The 27,908-nt window shown below is 33.6% G+C and overlaps 1 protein-coding gene across 8 annotated transcripts in view; it reads right to left on the bottom strand.

Moving 5' to 3' along the window:
• The window catches only part of SPOCK3 (SPARC (osteonectin), cwcv and kazal like domains proteoglycan 3), a 483,863-nt gene that overhangs the window by 43,845 nt on the left and 412,110 nt on the right, over nt 1–27,908 (bottom strand). For 7 of the 8 annotated variants that reach the window (XM_023228615.2, XM_023228623.2, XM_023228636.2 and 4 more), the window contains one exon: nt 2,847–2,966. The exons of the other annotated variant lie outside the window; for it this stretch is intronic. In XM_023228615.2, the coding sequence (XP_023084383.2) occupies nt 2,847–2,966 (120 nt within the window). The remainder of the gene's footprint in view (nt 1–2,846; nt 2,967–27,908) is intronic. 8 annotated transcript variants of the gene reach the window in all.

Genomic DNA, 27,908 nt, shown 5'->3' with positions numbered 1-27,908 from the left:
TAATCCCAGCTACTCAGGAGGCTAAGGCAGGAGAATTGCCTCAACACTGGAGGTGGAGGTTGCAATGGACTGAGATCATTCCATTGCACTCTAGCCTGGGCAACAAAAGCGAAATTCCATCTCAAAACAACAACAACAACAAAAAAAACAAACCAAAAAAACTAAAACACCCCAATGTTTGTTCACTGTCATATTAAAAAATCAAAACCAAACTACGGGTTTTCACAAGAGAGACACTTAAATTAATATAATAAAGAAAAGTTGATTGAAATTTTTAGCAAAGATACTAAACAAATGTGATAAAATGGAATGTAGGAGTGATAACATTAATATCAGATAAGTTGAAAACTGTGCTTTTTAGTCTCCCCCCATTTTTTAATGTTCAAATCACTACTAATAAAGAAAATACAAATTTATTTAACAATGAAATATAGTAGCATATTCATCAGAAGCAAAAGTTAAAATGAATGGCAATTTTTTTTTGCTATTAGGCATGCAGGCAAAAGTTAACTCTCATGTCTTGCTGGTAAAAGTGCAAAATGCCCTAAGCTTTTTACAAAGCAGTCTGGCAATATCTATTATCTTATGTAATTTAAAATGCATGCACATTTTGACTCATTGCTTCCAGTGCTCGTGATCTTTCTCATAGAAATAAAAGCATACAAATTGACTACAGTAGTAACTATCATGATGAAAATAATGAATATTATCAATAATCATTCCTAGGGCACTAATTGAGTGACTCAACTATGGTATGGGTACACAATGTAGCATACTGATTGCTTCTTTGCTTCATTCATTCATTAACTCCTTTCAGTTTTATTTAGTGAATACTATATGTCAAACTCTGTCCTAGGTTCTGGAAATACAGTGGCGAATAAAGACCTCTTACTGCTTTGAGTTTAAGTAGTCTGGTTGGGAGACAGAGAGAGAGAGACAATTAAATAAACATTAGATTATCACTATATTAGAACTGATAAATGCTCAGAAGGGAAAATAAAAATAGAAAGGATATGGGAGTCTGATATTGGAGGATTGGTTCACAAATTAAATAAGATAGAGCCAAAGAAGGATTCACCCAGAGGGTGCACAGATCTGAGGACCTGAAGGAGCCAGCCATTTCTTGTCTATGGATTTGTCATACCTATTCTAATGGATAACTTCCCTTTGGAAATTTTTTTCTAGCTGGCCTATGACTCCTTCAAGCAGTATACATAATCCTTTGGCCCACTTTTTCCTGTCCTGTCCAAAGATATTCAACTCTAAAGAAGTTTCCTATAATTAATCTACTACCTTTAGAGAGTCTCATGGAATTTATTGACAGAAAAAGCTAGAAAGGAAAATATTTGTGAATGTGTACAATTACCCAGGCACTTTGCTGAGTGTTGCAAATATTCTCCATTATCTATCTCCGTATCTGGAAGGACGCATCAGTCTGAACTCAAGCTTAGCTTAAAGGAGAAATTTTAGAGCAAGCAATAAAAATGTTCAACTATGAATATTGGGAGTGGATATGAATTTTAAAAACAGTTGTGAACATGAATCTTTAAAAAATCAATATGTAAAGGTGTGGAAGAAAACTTCTCCCCACTCCAGTGGGGAGGCAATAAATAGAGAGGCAAATATACGGAATCATTATTTCTATTAGGCAAGTTCAAGCTAAAAGGCATCAAAATATTTACATTTGCCAAAAAATTAACCAATAAATCCAGAGATAAGTTTGAGGAATTCTCCTTCAGGAAATGAAAAATACTACAATTTCTTCGTGAAATTCATAAAAGGAAATATATGGATAGTCATTACACATTCAAAGACAATTACTAATCTAAAAGTAATGGCTTAATTGTACTTCTGCATTAAATTATTTCACTATGTAAATTAGATTCATAACTGCAATTGGTTGAAATTGTACAAAATTTCTTAATGTGAAAAAAAAACAAAGCATTTTAGGAATCTAAATAGGATTGTGTTATCCTACTACATCATTTTGTTAGAAACTGCACTTTGAGGGTAGCAGGTGAGAATGGATGGGTCACATCACGACAGGTGATGAATGTCACACATCTGGCTCTTCTTTGCCAGCCAAGAGATGTGGCTTGTAATTGCTACTCCTTCCCCTTTTCTTGTGTTTTGGAGCACATGCTTCAATCTTTGAAAGATTCAGCCTGTGTTTCGATATACTTTTATATGCATTAAATAAAAAATAAATTTTTATACAAATAAAAATAATATAAAATGAAAAGTTTATAAAATTATTCATAACAAATACCCTATTCAATTTGTATTTCTTATTTCCAAGGAATTAAAAAATACTTTTAGAGAATTATACTAATAATTTAAAAACCTTGTAAGAGGTATATGCTCTTTTATTCCTTCTGCATTTTACTTATTTAATTTGCAGATATCCTCTCTTGTCTACTGATCCATTTCACACAGGGTCAAAATAGAGACATCAGCAAAGCAATCTTGGAAATGCTACCATATGGGGGAGTTCTGTTGTGTTCTTTTAAAATCTAAGCACTCCAAATTTTTTACCTTTATTTTCTGTGTTGTTCTATTCTTTACCACCTTCATAAAACACTGAAGAATATTCTCATTCTTTCTGCTCTACTGAAAGCTAAACACCCTCTGAGGAGACATTCCCTTTTCCTCCAATCAGAGTTGTCCCAAATGCCTTATTTCCCTGCAAAATAATACAGGTGCGCTTGGAAGTAATCATGTTCTGATTTTTATTCAGTGTATATGCAGTGAATAAATACTGAAATAGGTGTTTTGTTCTCCGTGGTTCATTGGAAATAAAACTTCATATCAGATACAGTAGCAATTATCAAATTTAGAAATCTTACTGCTTCTCTCAGTCCTCAGCAATGTTTTTGTCTTCTTGTTTTGACTTCCACTTTCGTGAAGGGCCTTGAACCAGTCCCGCAATCTGTTTGCCACTTCCCTGAACTCCAGGTCACTGCATGCTAAAAACAGATAAACAACACAAGTCTTGAATAATATCTTAGTATAACGTTAGTGCTTTTTCTCTCATTTTTCCCATAAATTGAAAGGTAACGACGACTAAAAGAAAAAGGGGTGACTCTGTTTCAGCTTTTTCAAAGTTAAATACATGCTTTAAAATAAGATGTAATATGACAAAAACATTTTATTTAATAAAGAAGTATTACTAGTGGAATTCTGTTTGCACTCTTCATTAGAATATGACAGTTGGAGGATTTGTATTGCCAATACCACAAAAGTTGAGCCATAATATTTATGTCATAAATACTTTTTTATGCTGGGGTGATAGGTTATCAGAGAAAATACAGGGTTGAAAATCCAAAATGATTATTATACATTTACTGTTGGCCATATTTATTGTAAGATGTCACAATTTGTAATTCTTTATTCATATACTCAGTATATGTAGGAATGCACTATTATAAATATATATTGTTCCTATTTGATTTAATGCTATATATTTGTTAATCACAGAAAAGAAATAGCTATATAACTTGTGATTAGGAAAAAACTATAAAATATTTAAGAAAGTACTATAATGTTTCTATTGTAAAAAGACTGTACTGGAAAACCTTGACATTTGGAACTAAAATAACTTCCTCTTTGTTTTTTAAAGATATCATTATTAGCAGAATATATTATGTGTGTGTGACTAGCATTAAAATATAGTATTCAAATTTAGTAATTTACTGCAAAAATACTTTGCAAATATATTTTAAAAGCCACTAATTTACATTGTTTAGAGGACATTGTTATTGCAGACCAATCCTCTGTGCATGCTGTAAATGTGCAATTTCCTCAACTAACAAGTAATTCATGCTAATACTCATTTGTCCATTTGGTTAAAACACTATGCAATTATAGTATGTTTTATTACATTTAATATATACCATATACACTACATGTATCATAAATAACATAATGTAATGTAATTGGATGTAATACCATCCCAGTTCCTAGTTCTAAAGTAGGGGTATCCAATCTTTTGGCTTCCCTGGGCCACACTGGAAGAATTGTCTTAGGCAACAAATAAAATACACTAACAATAATGATAGCTGATGAGCTAAAAAAAATTTGCAAAAACATCTCATAATGTTTTAAGAAAGTTTACAAATTTGTGCTGGGTCACCTTCAAAGCTGTCCTGGGCCACATGTGGCCTATGGGCCATGAGTTGGACACACTCATTCTAAAGGAAATCAGCTCCTAAATTAAAAGGAATCCCCCAGTACCTGGTATGGTGGGATGACCAAATTAGCCAATCATTGTGACATTTTAGAACACTGGAGACAAAATGATGATCTTATAAACTTCCATGGGGGAAGGTAACTAAAATTGTTACAAACAAAGAATAAGGAATCAGAAATGCCTTCCAATATTTAAATAACATTGAAAGGCAGCATAGCAACATAAAAATTATTTCATATTTCTAAGAGAAATCAGGTGGGAAAGTAAGGTAAAGAAATTTTTTACATATACAGGGTCTGCAAAACTAAAAATCCATACAATCTTTGCCCAGGATGCTGCTACAATATGTGATACACCAGAGAGAAAATCAGCAAGAATATGTCTGAGTCACAGGAACTAACGGAAGAGAGAGGTGAAGGACATTCTAGGAAGCTGGCGAAGGGTAATTACAGAGCATGTACTGTGTGCCCAGTCAGAGCAAGATGGCAGTGAGATTGAGATTTCTTGGCCAGGGACAGAGCAATGTACAGAATTCATTGCTATCCTTTCATCCAGGGAAAACAATAAGTTATAGTGAAAATCAAGGAAACTATCACTTTTACTGATAAGGTCCACCACGGCTGAGGTGACGAGGCAAAAAAATAGCGTACTCTTGATATGAATGCTTACACTCTAGCCTGGAGTCTCTGTTTAAGCCATCTTGACATGGGTCTTCCGCTCCCCTTAAAGGGATAGGCACAAGAAAACAAAAACCTACTTGAAAAAGAGGAATTCTACGTATTCATACATGCCTGTGTAAGTATCACATATCTCTAGAAGGATTTATATAAAGACATAACTCCCAAGGGAACTGGATTAATGGAACAAAGTGCTGTGAGAGAATTTTATTTTTACCAGTCATTTCTTTCTCTTTTTGAATTACGTACTATATAGCCGTATTAATATTCAAAAGTCAACAAAATTTTAAAATTAAAAAAAATTACAAATGCATCTAACCCTTGACCCAGTAATTCTTCCTCTCCTCTCCTCTCCTCTCTCGTCTCCTTTCCTTTCCTTTTGACAGAGTTTCACTCTTGTCACCCAGGCTGGGATGCAGTAGTGCAATCTCGGTTCACTGCAACTTCCACCTTTCAGGTTCAAGCTATTCTCCTGCCTCAGCCTCCCAAGTAACTAGAATTACAAGCCCCCGCCACCATGCCCAGCAAATTTTTGTATTTTTAGTAGAGACAGGGTTTTGCCATGTTGGCCAGGCTTGTCTCAAACTCCTGACCTCAGGTGATTCGCCTGCCTCGGCCTCCCAAAGTGCTAGGGTTACAGCTGTGAGCCACCATGCCCAGCCTCTATTTCTTAAAAATGTATCATGCAGGTATACTACATGTATACAAACACAGTCATTTAAATTGTGCTATGTGGTGTATTCAACACTTTTTTAATAGCAAGTTTGTTAACAGCATAACACTCCATCATGTACACTATGGAGGTGAGATCTGAGAGAAAACAATGAACATTTATTGATCATATTCATCAACTCAAACACTGGGGTATTAGCTTCTTTTATAACACCATCAGCTAGTGAATTCATGCTACCTTGTCCAAATCATAGGTATTTGGTAGCACATCTGGTACTCCTAATTTAAAACAATTTCTATTATTTCAAATTAACATCTTTTCCTACCAAAAAACAGTATACCAGTAATATATCTACACAGGAATACTGTATAGTCACATTCCAGATTCTTAGTATTTATTATTCAGAAAGGTTCATATATAATGAGAATTGATGGAGACATTTCAGGAACATTTCAGTAACTTCCATAAGCCCAGGACATCCTAGTTTTAAGTATTATTAAAAATAATACTTTATGTATAAAACTTTTGAAAACATTTTAAATAATTTTTCAATTTAATTTTCATTTGCCAACAATTAACTGATTTACTTTAAAATTAGCAATAATTTATCTGAAACCATTGGCCAAAACGGAGATTCTTGCCAAATTAGAAAGTTTAAACCATACATTTCCTGAAATTAATCAAATTTGATAAATATAAAATTTAAAAATTAACAAAGTTGATATATTTTATAACTATTAAATGAAGTACCTATTAATAGTTATTATTTTTATGTTGTAGTTGAGAGTCAATAAATATTTTTTTCAGGTCTCTAACTTTTACATAAGTTCTTACATTTTAATAGGCACAAAACTCTCTGCCTATTACAAAAATCTCTTAAAACGTCCCCTCAGTCCCTCAAATTGTATTAACTGAAGTTTATGTTCCCTCAGATTCATATGTTAATCCAGTGTTATGGTAATTAGAAGGCAGGGACTCTGGGAGGTGATTAGGCCCTGAGGGCAAAGGCTTCATGATTGGGATTACTGCTCATTTAAAATGGAATCCAGTCAGATCCCTCTCCCCTTCCACCAGGTCAGAACATAGCAAGAGGAAGGCCATCTATGAACCGGGACCCGGGCTTTGATCAGACACTGAATTTGCTGGTGCTGCCCTGATCTTGCACTTCTAGTCTCCAGAATTGTGAGAAATAAATGTCTGTTGTTTATAAGCCTGTGGCATTCTGTTATTCTTAGTAGCCTAAATTGAGTAAGACGCACTATAACATACTTAAATGTAGTTATCAAGAACATGAATTTATTAAAGAACGAATATACTCATATTTGGCAATATGAGTTGTTAATTGTTTATGATTATGTTATACAATAAGGAAGCTCAGATGTAAATACAGAGGTCCAAGCAGAGGGGATGCTCTGGGAAGTTTCAAATCAGAGGCAGAGTCCACATTTTATTGTGCATTATCTTTCAGAAAATTTTGTAAGTTTTGTTCCAATACTGTATTTAACAAGCTGTCTCCTATCTCTACTAGGCTTGATTCATAAAGTTTTTTAAAGCACTTCTAAGGTCACCATTCATTTTTGCTTAATGTTAGAAAATAATACTTTATGTCACAGATGATGAAATGAAGTAGTATAGGCATTCGTTATTTAAACAAATTTAGTAAATTTAGTTCACAAAATACCAGGCATAATTTATTATTTTTTCCCTTATGAAATTTGGTAAAGAGATTTTTCTAAGTCTGATCTATGAGGTGAAGAAATGAAACACTTAATTCCTTACTCTTCATCAGTAAAAAATATTTGCTACCACCACCTTCCAGCAATGTAATGTTTAAGAATTTTGACGGTCTTCCTAATGGGATTGGTTTGTATGTAAGTGTAGTACAGTTAAAATCTGGCAGAATACAATTACTCTAAAAGCAAAAAAGGCTTAAGTTGGTTGCAATGTAATTATTTTCTTTCAAAATATGTCCATTACACAAAGAAAAGTCCAAAGAACATGTCTCTCAGTGTCAACTCCAATACTCCTATTACATAGGGCCACGATGTCCTAGAGACGTGAAAACGACAACATAAGACAAAATGCTCTGATGGCACAATGTTTATTTCAGATTGAAGAGGAGTAAGGAGGATTTTTTTTTTTTTTTTTTTTTTTTTTTTGAGAGGGAGTCTCGCTCTTTCCCAGGCTGGAGTGCAGTGGTGCGATCTCTGCTCACTGCAAGCTCCGCCTCCGGGATTCACGCCATTCTCCTGGCTCAGCCTCCCGGGTAGCTGGGACTATAGGTGCCCACCACCATGCCCAGCTAATATTTTGTATTTTTATAGAGATGGGGTTTCACCATGTTAGCCAAGATGGTCTTGATCTCCTGACCTTGTGATCCGCCCACCTCGGCCTCCCAAAGTGCTGGGATTACGGGAGTGAGCCACTGCGCCCGGCCTAAGGAGGATTAAACTTGTTGGGCTCTACTCTTAATTATTCAAGTACAGATAATCATATATTCTCGAATTAGCTCTATTTTTAGACCTCACTGTGACAGAAGGCAATAAATATTTATAAACAATATACATTAATTATGTATTAATTAATAATTGTAATATAATATCAATATAATATATTAAATATTATTACTTTAATATAATAAAGTAATATTTATAATTTAAGTGGCACAGATTTCCACCTTTATTTCTAAGTGGTGCTTTTTTAAAACAAGTCTTTGATATTTGCTTTATTTGATCTTTTTTATTCAATATACGTTCAGATAAACCTGGCTACAAATATGTAAATAAGAAGAAGAAATTACATAATCTTGAATAACTCTTTTGGCTTTTTATATATTTTTGGTGACTTTTAGTTTATGATAGCTTTCCAAGAATCTCTATTTCCTTTTCCTAGGCTCTAATCTTCCATAATCATGGTTTCTTTCTTTCATTTGAAAGGTCATTTATGAATCATCTAGTTGTTAGAAATTTTTTATGAATCATCTAGTTGTTAGAAATTTTAAACGTTACATTACATGAGTGATGGAAACATTTTACCGTTTTTTATAACAGTATTAAAAACTTATTTTTTTCTGACTACACAGTAAGAGATGCCAATTTTGTAAATGTAGATTATAATATATATTAACAATAAGAAAAATAAACCAGTATATTTAACACTATAATCAATAAGTAGCTACTATAAAATATTTATTGTGTATCTTTGCTATGCATATTTTGCATAGCTTGAATAATGTTAGATAAACAATATTTACTCTTACGCCTTTTCATTGTTTTAAAATGATAATTTTTAGGTCGTTAAAATATCTGAAAACAAAATACAGTCAAATGCTGCTTAACAGTGTTTTGTGCAAAGCACATCATATACAATGTTGCTCCCACAAGATTACAATGGAGCTGAAACATTCCTATTATCTAATAATGTCATAGTATAACACATCACTCATGTTTGTAGTGATGTTGCTGTAAACTAATCTACTATGCTGCAGTGGTAAGAAAGTCCGATATATATAATTATGTACAGTATATAATACCTGATCATTATAATAAACATCTATGCTAGTGATTTATGTATTTATTATACTCTACTTTTTATCAGCACTTTAGAGTGTAATCCTACTTACTAAGCAAAAAGTTTCCATTAAGACAATATGCTGTGTTAAGCCCACAGAAGCCTCACACATCTCGTGTTTACTGCATCCCTTGACTGTGTAACCTCAATGGATTTACTCTCTTGTTTTGTTCATCATGGTCCCTAACAATGCAAAAGCCACTGCTAATGCTGCCAGTAAGAGGCCCCTTAGAGTGACTGTCATGGAGACTAAATGAAAAGTGACTAAGAACTATGAAGGTGGAAAACCAGTGGTGGTTATTGCTCTTCAGGCAGGCATATTCCATTCCACCATAGCTATGATCAACAACAAGAACAAAATGACAGAATCTATTAGAGAATCTGCTTCTTGGAGACAACAAGACTAACAAAAATTCAAGAATGGCCTATATCGGATATAGAGAAACTTCTGATGAACTGGATTAAAGAGCAGACACAGAAACATATCCCTCTCGGCACCATGATAATTATAACCAAAGCAAAATCTGTTTGCAATATGGTAAGAAAAGACAGTACCCAACTACAATGTGAAATTTACTGTTAACTCTGGGTGGTTTAAACAATTCACAAATATTTATTCATTATATAATGTAAAAGTGAGTGGTGAGTATGTAAGTGCTGATGTGACAGCAGCTGAGGAATTTTTGGAACTTCCAAAAATCAGATTGTGTGATTCCACAATAAGATAAGCTGGTTGTGCAGAAAAAATACTTGTGAGAGCAAATCTTCAATATGGATGAAAACTCCCTATTCTGGGAACAAATGCCTGAAAGAACTTTCATCCCTACAAACACCAACTTAATGCCAAGATTTTTTAAGGACGGGATAAGAGTCTTGTTTGGGGTCAATGTTACAGGCTACAAATTGAAACCCTTTGTGATCTGGCACAGTGAGAATGCCAGGACTTTCAAGCCTATTAGCAATAAACACACATTCCCTGTGTACTACAGGAGCAATAGTTTGTGGATGACCCAGCTCCTCTTCCAAGATGCCCGTCTGAGTTGCTACAGGAGCAAAATGGGGAAGTACTGTTTGAAGAATAGCATGCCTGTCAAGATTTGGTTTATTGTTGATAATGCTCCTGTACAGTCTCCTTTTATTGGTGACCTTCATGCCAATATTAAAGTGAGGGTTTTTTCTTCCTAACATCACCTTTTTCATCCAGCCAATTGATCAAGGAGTAATGCCAGCTTTGAAGTCCGACTACCTGAGGACATTTGCCCAGGCTGTTGTTACAACTGAGGAAGACATTCGGAAGACACTGATGCCACTCTGGAAGGATTATGCCATCTGTGACTCTATCCTGGACCTTGCTTGGGCATAGGGTGATGTTGCCAAGGAGTATATAAATGGCATCAGGAAGAAGATACTTAAAAGGTTCATCCATGATTTTAAACAATTTTCCAAGAATAGAAGGTTGTAAAAACCAACAAGCCTGTAGCAGAGATGGCAAACAACTTTAATCTGCGTGTAGATGAGGATGACATTGAGGAACTCCTAGAAGTCATTCCTGAGAAATTGACTAATGGGGACTTGTTGGAACTGAAGCAGAAACACAGAGGTAAAGAGGCAAAATAAAAGCAAACTGAGAAGAAAAAGAAGAGGAACCCCCGACAAGAAAGTTCACAGTGAAAGATTTAGCAGAAGGCTTTGCAGACCTCAACAGGTTCCTTAAAAAGTATGAAAACAGCCAGGCGCGGTGGCTCACGCCTATAATCCCAGCACTTTGGGAGGCTGAGGTGGGCGGATCATGAGGTCAGGAGATTGAGACCATCCTGGCTAACACAGTGAAACCCTGTCTCTACTAAAAATACAAAAAAAATTAGCTGCGCGTGGTGATGGGCGCCTGTAGTCCCAGCTACTCAGGAGGCTGAGGCAGGAGAATGGCATGCCGGGAGGTGGAGCTTGCAGTGAGCTGAGATCGCACCACTGCACTCCAGCCTGGGTGACAGAGCGAGATTCCATCTCAAAAAAAAAAAAAAAAAAAAAAAAAATAGTATGAAAACATGGACCGCAACACTGAAAGGTCCTTATTAATAAAGAGGAATATTCATGGTGCATTATCTGCTTACAAGCAAATCTATGATGAAAGAAAAGAAAAGAAAAGAAATAAACCAAGCAAACTACTATAGACATATTTCTGAAAAGAGTGACACCCCCTCAAGAAAAGCCTCGGTCAGGTCCTTCAGGAGGTATTCCAGAAGAATACCAGAAGGTATTTCAGAAGAAGGCATTGTTATCATAGGAGATGACAGCGCTATGCCTGTCAATGCCCCGAAGACCTTCTAGTGGGACAAGATGTGGAGGTGAAAGACAGTGATATTGATGATCCTGACCCTACGTAGGCCTAGGCCAGTGTGTACGTTTGTGTCTTAGGTTTATCAAAAAAATGTTTTAAAAGTAAAAAATAAAAAATAGAAAAATATTTATAGTACAAGGATGTAACGAAAGTGAAATTTGTTTACAGTGTACAATGTGGTGTGTGTTAAAGGAAATATACGGTGTCAAAAAGTTAAAAAAAGTAAAATTGTATAAAGTAAAAAGGTTACAGTAGCCAGGGTTAATTTTGATGAGTGAAAGAAAATACTTTTAAATATTTACTATAACCCAAATGTGCACTGTCTCTAAAGTCTACAGTAGTGACTTAAGCCTTCACATTCACCACCACTCACTCAATGACACCCAGTGCAACTTCCCATCATGCATGCTTCATTCATGGTAAATGTCCTATATACGTGTATCATTTTTAATCTTTTATACCATATTTTGACTGTACTTTTTCTATGTTTAGATATGTTTAGCTTTACAAACACTTACCATTGTGTTACAATTGCCTACAGCATTTAATACATTGCCATGATGTACAGATTTGTAGCCTGGGAGCACCAGGCTATACCATGTAACCTAGGTTTATAGTAAGCTACATCATGTAGATTGGTTTAACTATGCTCTATGATGTTCCCACAATAACAAATGATAAAATATGTTATTGATCACATTCATCAACTCAAACATTGGGGTATTAGCTTCTTTTATAACACCATCAGCTAGTGAATTCATGTTACCTTGTCCAAATCACAGGTATTTGGTAGCACATCTGGTACTCCTCATTCAAAACAATTTTTATTATTTTAAATTAACATTTTCCCTACCAAAAAGGGGGAATATATTCCTGTCATCAAACAAAACATGACTGTATCTGATAGATACAAAAGTTCCATTATATGAATATATCATAACGTGTTAAAAATTCCACAATAAATATTGTGTCAAGAATATAGTTCCTCATTTATGGGCTTATTACAAAGATCTAGGATTAACTTTTATTCGACAAATTATTAGTGTATCTTATTACTGGGTTTTCTTTGAAAAACCTTAAAAATTCAGTTACTGGATCAAATAATATAAATATTTAAAGGCTCTCAGTACATATAGACAACTTGTTTCTGTAATATACAAACTTTAAATTCCAGAAAATATTTCAAATATATTTAAAATGTGCATTGTTTTATTTATAATTTATTTATTTATAACTGAATTGTTGAGAAATGAAGTAGCATAGGTATGAAGCAATTGAAACAACTCAATGAAGGTTAGAAAAAGTTCTCCAGTATAAAGCAGCGTCAATGGCAGGAATTACATATTAATCTAGGACAATCTCACTAAAAATAAATGTAGAATGTGTAGTCTACAGAATAGCAGACACTGAACAATGAAAGAAAGCCAGAAACAGAGAGATTCCTGAATTCCCCCCAGGAATATGTTCATGAAGCTTTAAAGTAAATGTCAGCTTCTACATTCTGTTCAATTGTGAGATATGTTTTCAACACAGAGCCAAGTCAGAAAGTTTTTCCCAAAGCAAAATTAAAAAATATATTAATCACTGCCTTGAGATAGGCAATACATGTACAAAACACCAAGAACACATGCATTAGAGAAAAAATAAATTAGAGAATATGCAAACATTTTCTGGCTAATTAGTAAATGATGCTGAACATTTGCAGGTATTTTTGAGCTTTTGTCTGTAAAAATCAATGAATAAAGATTTTGTGAGAAAATAAACAAGCAGAGGCTCAAGACATTAGGAAAAGATTGAAGGGACAAGAACAGTATGAATGAAGGGAAAAGGACCAGCATGTCTTTGGCCTGATGAACAGCAATTCTTTTGATCAGCTGTAATAACAGCCGTTTTGGCTGAGTGGCTTATAAACAGAAATATATTTCTCCCAGTACAGATGCTGTGCCAAGGTGCTGGCAGATTTAGCAGGTTCAGTGTCTGGTGAGGGCCCCCTTCCTAGACGGCATTTTTTTATTGTTATGTTTTCACATGGCAGAAGGGCTAACAAGCTCCCTTGGGCCTACTTTATAATGGCACTAATCAAATTCACATGGGCTCAGCCTTTACGACATAATCACCTCCCACAGGTCCCACCTCCTGGTACCATCGGCTTGGGGATTAAGATTTGAATGCAAGAATTTGAAGGGGACACAAATGTTCAGCCCTAGCGCTGTTCTAGAAGCTTATCCTGGTAAATGAAGAGGAACTGAAAATCCAAAGCAGGATATATATGTAAAATATATGTTCACACATATGCATGTGTGTGTATACAACTTACAACTAATTGCCTGATTTTAGAGTAAATTGCACATAAGCTTCATTCCAGGGCAGATTTGAGCAATTCTAAATGTTCTTTCTTAAAACCTCAGTTTAAAAATTCCCGCAGGAATTGTCATAGAGGGACAGATTTCAAGTAGAGTCTGCAGTAGTGGTGTTTCTGTTGCACAAAAGTGTAAAATCAGATAACTTGGTCTCCAATTGCTCTCTGACAAATAAAGCACACACACATGAGCACATATGCACATATATCTTCAAAATTATTCCTTACCAAGGATTATTTCAGTCTGACTGTGCTCTGTATTAAAGCCACACTAAAATTTTTAAGTGATAAATTCTGAAAGTAAAACCATGGGACTTCAGCATTGCTATAAATCACGCAGTTTTATTAAAACATGAGGTACAATTTCTATAGCCATTAAAGAATATTGATGTTCACAAGTGTTTCTGAAACTTTGATTCATAAATAATTTGCTTTTTGAAGACCAGCCTAAGGATGGAGTTGTTCTGTACTGAAGGCATTTTGTTCAGACATTAGAGAGTACAAGTTGAATAGATGAGTCTCCAAGCAGGCATTTTGGCAGTAGTAATACATGATTCATTATGTTCTGACAGCCAGTGGCATTTGAGGTTATAAAAAGGTCTCTCAAAAAGCAGGAGTAACTAGGGACAAGACCAAGTGAAAAAGTGGCATTCCAGGCAAACGTCATAAAGATGACAAACTTTGTTGGGATATGTAATGTCCTGCAAAACATAGATAAATCCATGTATGTCCTGAGGATAGTGATAGAATGAATATTAGCTTATGCCAACATACTTTTTAATCTAAAACGTTTGAATCAATATATTTGAGGCTTCAAATATCTGCTGATATTTTCTACTAGTAGAACATGACCCTAAAACTTAAATGTATCTATGACATTTGATAATGCAACCAAAAGGCTATTAAAATTCTATGCCTAGAGTATTACTAATTTGTATTTCTGGAAAGAGCAGTGAGATGTACTTATCTAATTCATCTGAACATATAAAGGATTGTTCCTCTTATTTTGTTAAATGCAATTTAACTGTATTGTTCATCAGAGGAACAAGCCTTCTCTAACTTTAATAGCTACCCTATATTCTCAAAGAAACCACAAAACATGCAGTAATAAATAAAACTGAAAGAAAGAGGGGTTCACTAGCAGCTTCTATGGGATGATGGGAGTTCGAAGATTTTTTTTATTGGCAAAGGGGTGAATGCAGCATTGCACTGTGACCTTTCTCTTGGTTTGGCCCAATCCATGCTTAGGAGTAGTAGTAAGGTTTCTTAGTAAGTATAAGTTTTGTAAGAAGTAAGAATTCTGGGGCTGCCATAACAAAGTACCACAGGCTGGGTGAAAGATAAATAACAGAAATGTATCTTCTTACAGTTTGGGAGGGTAGAGTCCAAGATCAAGGTGTCAGCAGGTTTTCTTTGTCCTGTGGTGTCTATTTGGCTTGCAGAAGACAATCTTCCCCTCTTTGCAGGTCATGAGTCAGATTGGATTAAGGCCCACCCATGTGACCTCAGATTACCCTATTTACCTCGTAAAGGGCCTATCACCAAATACAGTCAAATTCTGAGTTAGAAGAGGTTAGGGATTCAACATATGACACAATTCAGGCCATAACAGTAGACAAGCCCTGAACTGGAGGAACATTATCACAATGTCACAGGATGTGACTGTTACCATCTAAAACTTTCATTGTGAACATTAAGAAGTTCTTTTTCTGAAATACATGTTTTTAGATATATTTTAAATCTTTATACACATTTAGAAATCTTTGTGTTTCTTGTGGAATCTTAAATATTACATGTCTTAAATATGGCAATTTTCTCTCATACTCGCATACTGAATAAAGTGATGGGAAAACCAAATGTACTTGTCTCCTTTGTCTCCAAGCGTAACTGATGATGCTATGTCTAGAAATAATGCATTTGGCTCTAGCCATCCTGAGAAAAATACACTGATAAGGCAGCCAGTTCTAGTACAGCATTTCCCAAGACATCCTCAAGAATTACTATTCTGTGGAGTATTGTGTTGTTTCATGAGGAAATGTTCCAAAGTCAAGTAAGTTTAAAAAATGCCAGAGCTGTAAATGTGTTAAACTAATTTATTTGTGCCTAATTTATTTAGATATTTAAGATGCTTTCAAACAATATGCATCTCCAAGATTGATATAATATCTAGTATCATCAAAACTTCATTTTTTAAATTACAACAGAACAATATTTTCTTCTGGGCAATAATTTTCTATGGATATGTGTGTGTGTAACATATGCCCTTTTTTTCAAATGATATTTCACAAAAGGGAAATTGAACTACACCTATTATATATTTTTCATGAATACCTAATTTTCACAATAGAAGTACACTGATAATAAATAGATCTCTAAAATTAATGGATGGATGGATGAATAAAACAATGGAAAATATAATGTTACTCTTTTTAAAAGAAACATTCCTTGAGATTCTTCTTTTGTAGGTCTGGCAAATTTTAAATATCCAGAAAATACGTTTTATAATACATATAAAACAAACATTACATTCTAGTAGGTTTTCTTTCCTACTTGATGGTAATTTAATGGTCACATATATCTACAATGGGTAAAAATAATAGTCTGATACAATTTCATAGATGAGGTAAAGTCATACAGATCCATTCAGATTATTATTTTATATGATAGACTGGCAGATTAATCTTTAATCGCAAAAGACAGACAGTAGAGGTTGCAGAAGGTTAGACGGTAATCAAAAAATGAATATTTAATCAGATGAATTCCATTCAGGAACTGCCAAGAACTGCTTTTACTCCTGCATAATATTGATAGAAGGCATGCCTGCTATTACAATCAATTCTAGTGGCCATTAAGAAAATTATTGTGGGGTAAAAAATGAAGTCGTAAGCTCAAAGGTTGGTACACTTGGCAATCATCTGACATAATAAAAACTGACTGGCTTTGCAAGAACAAAATATGTAAGTCTGAAACAAGTAGATGCATTTTCAAGTTCATAAAGTACCATAAGTACATGTTTCAGAAAATTGCTTACAATAAATACTATTTAAATAGTTTAGCCAGTTTTCTTCCACATAGTAAAAGGTCTAATCTAAAACTGCATTCAAGTGTAGTTGCTGTTTGTGGGAAAGCACAACAAGATATTAATGAGTTTATACTCCATACACTGGATTCAAAGGTAATTAAGAGTTGTAGGAAAGTAATGTCATTTAAAAGCAATGTTGAAAAAAAAATGCTTAAATTATGTGATATTGTTAAAACAAGTATATTTTTCTTAATTGCCACCTTATTGCTATTTAAATTGCATGTATATAAACAATATACAAACATTTAGATGTATATAAGTTTTTAATTTGAATCCACAAATTAGAAAAGGTTCTTTATTAGTGTCTCAAATACTTCACATGGCTCAAGTCTTTGGCAAGACCTCAATAATAAATTATGTAAGCTTTTTGATTGCAATAAATACATAATGCTACATTTTTTATATATTCTATTTTACAGTTTACCATAAGTGAGTAATTTTGTTTAAACAAGGTCATCTCCCTGGAGATTGTTTATTTCTTTCTCAGGCAATTAACCTATAATTGATACTTCTATTTTGCATGTTAATGAACTAAGTTACACAATGGCATTTAAAAAGGCTATTTTCATGACTTCTCATGAAAATATTATTTTTTATAAATGAAATACATTTTTAAGAAATCTTAAACACTATTGGTCCTATGTATATATTAAATATGTGAATGTATTATGTAAAGTAGGTGACAACATTTTAGTAAAATTTGGAAAAACACAATTGTTTGTTTGGATTATTAGTGTTTCACACTATTAATGCATTTATCTTAAAGTATGCACCCCTATAATTAAGGTTCAGATACTTAAAACACTGACTCAAGGAAGTTCTAATAGTATAGTAGTCCCCCAACTTTATTCATGCAGGATGTATTCAAAGACCCTCAGTAGATACTTGAAACCTTAGATAGTACTAAAGCCTATATATACTGTGTTTTGGTATACATACATACCTGTAATAAACTTTAATTTACAAATTAGGCACAGTAAAAGATTAACAATAACTAATATTAAAATAAAATTATTATAATATACTTTAATAAGAACTGTTTGAATTTGATCTTTATCTCTCAAAATATTTTATCATATTATAACTGTACTCATCTATTTTAGGACTGTAACTGAAACTGCAGAAAGTGAAACAGCTAAGCACTGTATGTCAGACCAAGAATATATACTTTATTGTTGAGTTTTGCAAGTAATAAGCAATCTGTAGTGAGGTGATGCAGCTGGCTTGGAGAATAGAAACTGGACATAAAATGTCCAAAGAGTTGTATGACTAGTTGTGGGACTGAGTGACTATGTATAAAGCCTTAAAAAAAAAAAAAAAAAAAAAAAACCAGGGTCAGGGGATTCTCGAGGTATGATGGATCATGTTGTCTCATCTTCATCACTTAAGGAGTTTCTTACATGTTTAAGTGCAGAGTGACTGATTAGCAAAGTCATGCCTGGAGCACTGAGAGCTTCACCGTGCTGTTGCTATACATGTTGTGTTGTTGTCTGCCCTGTGTTCTTTAATAAAACAAAGTAAATGTATATTAGTTAAAACCTAACTGTCTCATTATTTTATTCACCGGTGTGACCTCAAGACCACTGCTGCCAGTTGAGCAGAGTGAGTGAGGTACTCAAGAATACCTTTTTGATTAAACTCGTTTCTATCAGTTGCTTTTCCCAATGCTAAAGTTTGAATAGGACACATACTATAAAAAAGAAATCAAAATTTAATGATCATCTGTTTCAACTCTTCTATTTATCAGGTAAGAGGAAAAAATTCTTACTATTTGTATTCCTTCCTAGATTATATATATTTTCCAATTCTTGATCTCAGACGGCATTTGAGTTACATAATATTTTGTCTGTTCCTAAGTTTTCTTTCCGTAGAAGTTCACAGTTTTCTTGAGATTTTTCTTCTCTATGCTAGTTTCAATAGCATGTCAATGACATAATAACTACTTCTAATTCGGGACCATTTTATCTTGCTATGTTCTCTATTATAAAGCCGCAAAACTTTAAATCACATTTCCAGAATCCCTGTAGCATATTTCCAGAGCAAATTTTACCTTAACAGGGGGACTTAAGCTATATTTGAAACACAGAAAAAGGGCAGTCATAGTATTTTTATTCCTCTAGTAGGAGCAAGTAGACCAATGAGCATTGTTAGATGTGAAATTTTGCAGCTGCCCCTTTGTTTTTTTGTTTGTTTGTTTGTTTGTTTGATTGTCTTCTTCTTTTTTTTCAAAAAAAGTCACTGACCTCTAGCTGATTTTGCAGCTGATTTTGGTATCTACCATCTCTCTCCCTGCTATGGACTGAATTATTTCTCTCCCAAACTCAGACATTTAAGTCCTAACTGCCAATGAGACTGTATCTGCAAATAGGGTCTCTGGGAGGTAATTAAAGTTAAATGAGGACAAATAGGTGGGGCCTTAATATGATAGGACAGTGGGTTCATACAAAGAAGAAATTCTCTCTCTCTCTCTGCCATGTGAGGGCACAGCAAGAAGGCTGCCATCTGCAAACCAGGAAAGGAGCCCTCAACCGAACTCCCCCATGCTGCATGGCACTCTGATCTCAGACTTCAGCCTCTAGAATAGTGAGAAAAGACACTTCTGTTGTTTGTCATCCAGTCTATGGTATTTTACTACGGCAGCCTGAGCTAACTAATGCACTTCCTGAAAGCTAGTAAAAATCTGATTCTACTATCTGCCACCCTTGACGTTTCTTTCTCCAACATTTTCAGTGTTATGGCAACATATAATATTACCTTGAAACATCTAGAGTGATTCCTGCATTTCTAAGACTTGTCTATAAAGTCATCATCTGCAAACAGAGGCAAAATTGGATGGGTTCTCATGAACTAGGAATATTTCTGTTTTATGATGTGGAAACCTCATTATTTCTCAAATGAAGTCACTTTGCTCCCACTTCAAATCAGAATCAGTACTACAGAAGACTGATTTCAATGATCTTTTAAACAAATATCTTTTACTAGGAAATGGATATAAATTTGCTTCTTACGCATCTTTGGAGAATAAAAACCAGAGTTACAAGAAAACATGATAATTAAAGTAGAGTTAGATCAAATATTACATGGTTTGCAGATTCTGTCATACTTCTCTCATTAATAATGAACTTAAACAGTAAAAAATAAATAAGCAGATATTAGAAGACTAATGTGCTGAAAATGTATGTGTTATTTATTCCATCCTCCTGCTTGCCTTCCATCCTTCATCCCTTCCTATTTTCCTTCCTTTTTTTGATTCCCCGACTATTCTTACAAAGTGTCAGTGTGGACAGTTGATCAGGAAATTCAAAAATCTCTTGTTAAACAGATTATATATTGTAGGGTCACTTCCTTTTATGGCTTAAGCCATACTATTCCAGTGAATATTCCTTTTCAATTCTTATTCCAAATCTTTAGGCCATTCTCTGTTCAATGATTAACATCCTGTGACTAATGAATAAATGAAGATAATTTTAAATATTAACAAACAATTCTGATACATATTTATGTTCATTCCACAAACTCTGACCCCAAATGAAGAGATGTTGCAATAGAATAATACTTTGAGTCAGAGAGTCAATGTTCAAATTCTGGGTTCGATTTAGACAAATTATTCTTTCAGGTTTTGTTTTTGCTTCATCAATATGAGAAAGCTAATGACATTTACTTTGCTATGTTGATATAATAATCAACTGATAGAATATGAGATAAAGAGATAAGCAGTCCCTGATAGCTGGAGGTGACTGGGTGCCAATTGTGAAGCTTTGTTGTTCCTAAGTTGTTCTGACCTCCCAACTAAGCCATGGTGCTTCTCAGAACATCAGCATCAGACAAGGCCACTCCGTGACCATGATGGATCGAGACAAAAATTAAGTTTACTCTGTAATCATGTATGAGCACAGACAAAAACAAAAATTTCTTCATACCATGAAATTAATCAAATATATCTCTCCAACACCTTTCCTGACTAATACGAATAACAACCACAAATTTATCAATTGTAGTTTGAGGTCTGCTTCATTCCTACCTGTTTCTCCATAAAAATTATTAAGCAACCCAAATATCCAGTTATTTTCTCTTCTGCCAATATCCAATCCAGAGTCAAGCCCCACTTTGTTGAACCCTTCCCCAAATCATTATCACAAATCCAAATGTGTCTTGTCCTTTATTGCAGTAAGCCAATCAACATCCCTTTGTTCAACACCATGTGTGTCCCTGATAGAGGGGAACTAGAGGGAACTGACATGTGCATAAAGCAAATAAAACATAATAACATATAACTAACACTAGTTTTATTTAATTTCCCTCCACATACCACCTAACTCAGTTAGATAAAATGTTGAATGCAAGACATTACAGTGTGTCCTTGTACTCATTCTTAAAAACATTATTTTCAATATCTCATTAATAGAAATATTTGCTATATATGTTTGTATAGATATTTATTTTCAGATTAACTAATTTCCATTTAATTACTAATTCCTTGAGCTTTTTGTCATCAGTGGGTATTGAAATTTATTAAATAATTTCAAGCATGTGATTCACAATGCATTTTTTTCATTGTTATAAACAAAACTGATTTTTTAATGTTAAAACTTCCTTCAAATCCTGGGATTCATCCGACTTTGTTGTGATATATACTTTCTTAAAAAATATATTCCTAGATTGTTATTTTTTATTATTAGTTTAGGGTTTTTATAACTATAGTTATGGATGAGAAGGACCTATTAATTTCTTTTATATTTTGTTGCCAAATAACATTGAGCATATAAAATAAACTGGAGTGTGCCACTTCATCTTCTATTATTTATGTGTAAATAAAGCTAGCATTTTTTAAAAAATCTTGGCCTAAGTTTTTATTTGTAGAATGCTATAAATTTATAACTTTGCTACTACAAATAGGACTGAATAATTTAAATTTTACATTTCTTGTTAGTCAATTTAAGTAAGACCTTTTTTTCAGTATTTATCTAGTTCAACTTCATATTCATATGTATTGACCAAAAGTTTTAAATGTTATTGTATTTTTATTTCTGATGACTCTATAAGACCTTTTTTCAGTATTTATCTAGTTCAACTTCATATTCAAATGTATTGACCAAAAGTTTTAAATTTTATTGTATTTTTATTTCTGATGACTCTATTGTGCTATCCCCTTCTCCATAAATGATATTATTCATTTGTGCATTTCTTCTGTTTCACATTCTCATTATCAATTGTTTTACATTATCAATCATTTTACCTAACTTTTGTCTTTTGCAATTCCCTGAATTGCATTTTTATTTGACATTTTTATTCATTTTTCCTCTTGTCTTTATTATTTTCTTTCTTTTTGGGTTTAATCTGTTATTTTCTTTTAACTTCCTAAGATAGATTATTTGCTCACTGATATTCTGCTTTTCTTTTTTTTTTTTTTTTTTTTTTTACATCTAAAGTTTGCAGGCTAAAGATTTCTTTCTAAGCACTGTCTTAGCTCTATCCCATAAATTATGATACCTAGTGTTTTTATTATCCTATAGTTTCATGTTTTTTCATTCCACTGTGATTTCTTCTTTGACCCGTACATTATTTGGTAGTATATTTCTTAATGTGTAATGATGTGGGGGATTTTAGTATCATCTTTGATATTGATTTCTAGTTTAATTACACCATGATTAGAGACCATGGAATGATTCACATATGAGAGTGGCAAAGTTACTCGTATAGAATGCTCCTCAGAGATCAGTTAAGATAAGAGATTGGTGATTGCTAAATTTAGTAATATGGAACATAATGCTAATCTTGAAACAGCCATCCCAGGAAAATAATGGAAGAGAATTGCTATTATTTGCAACACAGTATACTTATTCATAGTGATAAAATTACCTCATTTAATTTTCAAAGCTATACTTTATTACATCTCAATCAAATTTTACTTTTGAAATATACCAGTTCTCAAGAATCTTTTAGTATTTTTTTTTTTATTACTACCTGGAAAGAGTATTTTACGAAAATGTTTTCATTTTATTATTTAGATTGAGACTGCCTAGATTGGATAATAAGGATGTTTAATTCTTAATTTTTTCCAATTGTCTAAAGATAGCAAGCGATAGTCAACTCTCAAAATTAAAGATCTGTGTTTTGCTCATTTTGTTGCATATTTTAACAAATATTTAATCGGAACATTAAATAATATAGAAATGTTCATTTCCAAACACTGATTAGTGTTTCCAATCAGTATTTTCCTGTATTAATCATTATTCTACACAATATCTTTGATTTAACACATTCATTGATAATTTAACTCCTGTTCTTAATGCACTTAGAGCCTCACCCAAATCACAGTAATGCACAAAATTAATCAAGTATTTATTCCATAATGATGATTTTCTATGACCCAATATATGAGATTACCATTTAATATTTGACTCACTTTCAACTAGGTCTTCAATATTCTAATAAATGCTGTTTAATTTAAATTTAAACTCTAATTGGGCTTATGTGAAAAGTAAAGTTAACGTAAGAATTAAAGTTAACATAGAGTAAGATAACACAGGCAAAGTCAACACAAAGTAATTGTTCATTCAGATAAAAATGAAGTGGTACATGTGATTCCCCTTAAGGGAAGTAGGCAGATGATAGAGATTTCACTTAAGATAAATTATCATACTCAAGATAACAAATTCGTCATAAACATTTCACTCTAAATGTAGAAAGAGATTCCAACTGAATGATATTGGACAACTTTTTAGAAATACTGCTTCTATTTCCATTGTATTTCTATTCGTATTAGTTCAACTAAAATATTTAAAATATGTCAACAATATGATATTAGAATGAACTTTTCTATTTTGGGATATACTTCCATCAGATCATAATTCTTCACCGGGATGAATTAAATTTATTACTTACAAATCTTAAAGGTTATATATTTTCAAAGTTCACACATACACACATATACTCACATGCATATACATACAGAGTAACAATACATTACGTTTCTTTCAAGTTCATTGGTCACATGCTATCATCAAAGGTATTATGGGTTTTGGGGGGTTGGTGGGAGTTTACTCTAAAACCAATAAATATTTGCACTTTTATTTCCTCTCTAATGTAGCATAATGAATTTTCTATTTCAATGATTCCACTTCATTGCATAATTAACATAAACACTATAGTTACTGTATCAGGGAAACACAGCTGCTTACTCTCACTGCTTCAGATTAATGTTCCATACACACATTCTGTCCATGATTAATGTAACATAAACCTTAAAATGACTTAAATTAAAACATATTTTCATAAAGTAAATCTGATCTGATTGTCTCTTCACAACTCGGAAGACCACTAATGGCCTGTAGAACAAAGGCTAAATAACTGTACAATCGAATAAGCAATAAATATCCAGGGAAGGTTTAGAAAGCGTCTGCAGCATATTCTCACATAACATATCATAGTCATAGCCTGAGATTCAAATCTGAAGATAGAAATGAAAACTCAAGGATTAGGCAAGCTCTGAGAAATGTAACTGAAATAACATCAATGCATCACTTCCCTCAAATTGAAGAACAGCAACTCTAAAATTATTACATCACAACTAGGAGTTTATTATCAAATATTTATTCATTCAAATAATAATTCATTTCAGCGAGGAATTATTCTCACAAAAAGAGATATCCAAAAATATAATTGGGAAAAATTAGAGTAATAGATATAACTATATATTTTTATAATATAATATATGCTTCATATACAATATAATATTGTAAAATATAATTATATATCAATTAAATTTGAGGGAAAGAAGAAAATACATGTATTTGAAATTGCATATAGAGGAGTCTTCAGTAAGTTTATGGAAACTGTATATTATGAAAAACACTGCATAGATTTCAAAATTCTTTTGTACCAAAATAAATTCATATTCTCAGAGAGGGTATGAAAAAAAGTAAAATATAAAATGCAAATAAATAAACTGATACGACTTGTTATAACATTTCTGAATAGAATCTAATCTGAGGCACTAGGGAGGATAAGGCATTGGTTTTCAGAGTCCCTATCAGAGTAACGTGAATTCTGCTAAAATTGAAGTTCAAATAAACACCAAATTGATGGTAAAACTTGGGTAAAAGAAGAGTGAAATTACAAAAAGTTTACAGGAACAATATCCCCCACCCTAAAACCAGCAATTTACACATCGATAACCTTCCGTTTTAGCAGAAAAGAACCCTGAAAATCTTCACTAGTGAGTCCTCCTTCACTACGAAAATGCTCCTACTCATTCTTCTCATCAAACAACGGCAATTTTGTGAGAGTTTCAGTGAGAAATCGTTAGGCATCCATCTTAGAGTCGAATATGGCTCCTTCTGACTTTTTTGTTTTCTAATCTTAAAAAATCCTTAAAGGGTCCCTGATGGTTGATGTTAGGTGTCAACTGGATTGGACTGAAGGATGCCGAGATGGCTGATAGGTAAAGTGTTGTTTTTAGGTGTGTCTGTGAGGGTGTTGCCAGAGGAGTTTGACATTTGAATCAGTAGACTGGGAGAGGAAGAGCCTCATTATTGGTGGGAATCATCCAATAGGCTGCTAGCTCTGCTAGAACAAAGCAGGTGCGAAAAGGTGGGATAAGCTGGCTTGCTGAGTCTTCTGGCTCTCAGCTTTCTCCCTTGCTAGATGTTTCCTTCTGTTTCTGCAGCCCTTGGACATCAGACTCCAGGTTTTTTGACCTTTGGACTCTTGGACTTACATCAGTGGTTTGTTAGGAGCTCTCAGGTCTTTGGCCACAGACTGAAGGCTGCACTGTTGGCTTCCCTGCTCCTGAGGATTTAGGTGGACTGAGCCACTACTTGCTTCTTTCTTCTCCAGCTTGCAGATGGCCTATGCTGGGATTTCGCCTTGTGAGTGTGTGAGCCAATTCTCCCCAGTAAACTCCCTTTCATATATATGTATATCCTATTAGTTCTGTCCCTCTAGAGAACCCTGACTAATACAGCACCCACTTTTCTCTAGTCAAAAAAGTAAAAAGACTCCATGGTAAATTCCCAGAGCCCCCTCAGTTATTTAGGGATGGATTCAATGATGGCTGATATCATTGCTACAAATGTGTTTTGAACTTGATGGAACTTATGTTGAAAAACAAAATCCATATTTTTTACTTCTATCTTTTGATTCCATTTTTCCATGAACTTTTTGAAGTTTCCTTGTGTATGTATATTCATTTCTTAAAATGACTGTTAGAATGAGTATGGAAAGGCTTAATTTTAAAACTTCATGATTTTTTTTTTCTTTTTCAAAACTAAGATCTAACTGATGTACGGAGAAACCCTTTCTGTATTTGGAAATTTTCCCCACATTGTCAGACTGACGATAGTGGGCCCATCAACTAATTAGTAAAAAAAAAAAAAAAAAAAAAAAAGACTTAGGACCAGAAAACTGTATAATTACAAAAAGTGAATAAAAATTATAATGGTATTAAATGTAGCTTAAATACTGACCATACTGACCTTATTAGTACTGGAAAGCTATACATTTATTTGATGTGATTATAAAATTCTGAATAAATCATGTCTTTCATAAAACACCTACATACATTGAATATGATCTGTTAAAAAGGTGTGCATATTTTTAGGATTTAACACATGTAGGGCAAGCAAGGTGGCTCACACCTGTAATCCCAGAACTTTAGGAGGCGAAGGTGGGAAGATCACTTGAGGCCAGGAGTGGGCAACATAGCGAGACCCTATCTCTACCAAAAACAACAAAAATTGTCTGGGCTTCGTGGTGGGCACCTATAAGCCCAGCAACCTGGGAGCCTGAGGCAGATTACTTGAGCCCAGTAATTCCGGGTTACATGAGCTATGATGATGCCACTGCACTCCAGCCTGGGCTACAGAGCAAGACCTTATCTGTTAAATAATAAATAAATAAATAACAAAAAAGTGTTGCCTCTATTAATAGGATTTTAGATAATCAACCCATTAATCAACCCTAAGAGGCATTATCACTATTTTAAAGAGGAAACTGAGGCTTAGACTATGTACATAGTTAACTCAAATCTATACAGCTAGCTAAATTGCATAACAATGTAACAAATCCTGTTATTAAAGGCTTTGCAACTCACATTGTTCTTACTATTACGCTATTGCATTTTTACAATTACAGAGGTTAAAAATCTAACAACATAATCTGGTAGGAACTGTTTAATAATTCCTCTATTAAGATAAAATACTTATCTAGAAAATGAATTTAAATAATTTATGCTTTAATTGCAGTTCATTTTGTCCTTTTCTGTCTTCTTTGGAAATGAAAGTAATTCATTTCAAACTCATTTAATGTTATATTTATATAAAAAGCCCCTGTCTTGCTAAAAATTAAGCTACCCTTCAATGTTTTTTAGCTTTAAAAATGAATAGGCTTTGTTTGTAGATTCTATTTCAACTGGGTATATTTATATAATTTTTAGTATGTGCTGTCCTTCTAGGCTGTCTCAAACTTCTTTATATATCCTAGGTAATTGGTGCTAAATACTGCATTATTCATTCTGCTAATTCATGCCAAAATGATTCTTATGTATGTGTACATTTTGGCCCTGAGGATTTTTAATTAATTTCATTGCCGTCAAGTAGCATTTTTATAAAGCATTTTGTGTGTTTCGTAAGAATGCAATTTTCCAGTCTGCCAAATATGTTTTGTTTTGTTTTGTTTTGTTTCCCTTCAAGGACAAGCTTCCTCTGGAGCCACATAATATCACTGTGCTGATTGGAAAGGATATTGTATACAAGTCAAGCACTTTGTGTTAAGATGAATGCAGAGCTAATTTTAAATCACAGAAATTCTATGCAGTCTGACAAAATATTGAGAAGGCACATAATCTTTATTCTCTTTCAGAGCCCAAACCTAGAGAAACCACAGAAGTAAGAAATAAATAAGGATAAAAACATTAAGGGGAACACTATTAAAAATCTTCTAGAAGATAGAAGACCTCTGTGGTATGGTGTTAAGCAGAAAAACTTAGCCTAGAGGTCGAAGGCCCAGTGCAGTGGGAGGG

The sequence above is a fragment of the Piliocolobus tephrosceles genome, chromosome 3 (genome assembly GCF_002776525.5).
Source record: "Piliocolobus tephrosceles isolate RC106 chromosome 3, ASM277652v3, whole genome shotgun sequence".
NCBI classification, from domain to species: Eukaryota; Metazoa; Chordata; class Mammalia; order Primates; family Cercopithecidae; genus Piliocolobus; species Piliocolobus tephrosceles.
This window is presented reverse-complemented; position numbering and strand designations above follow the sequence as displayed.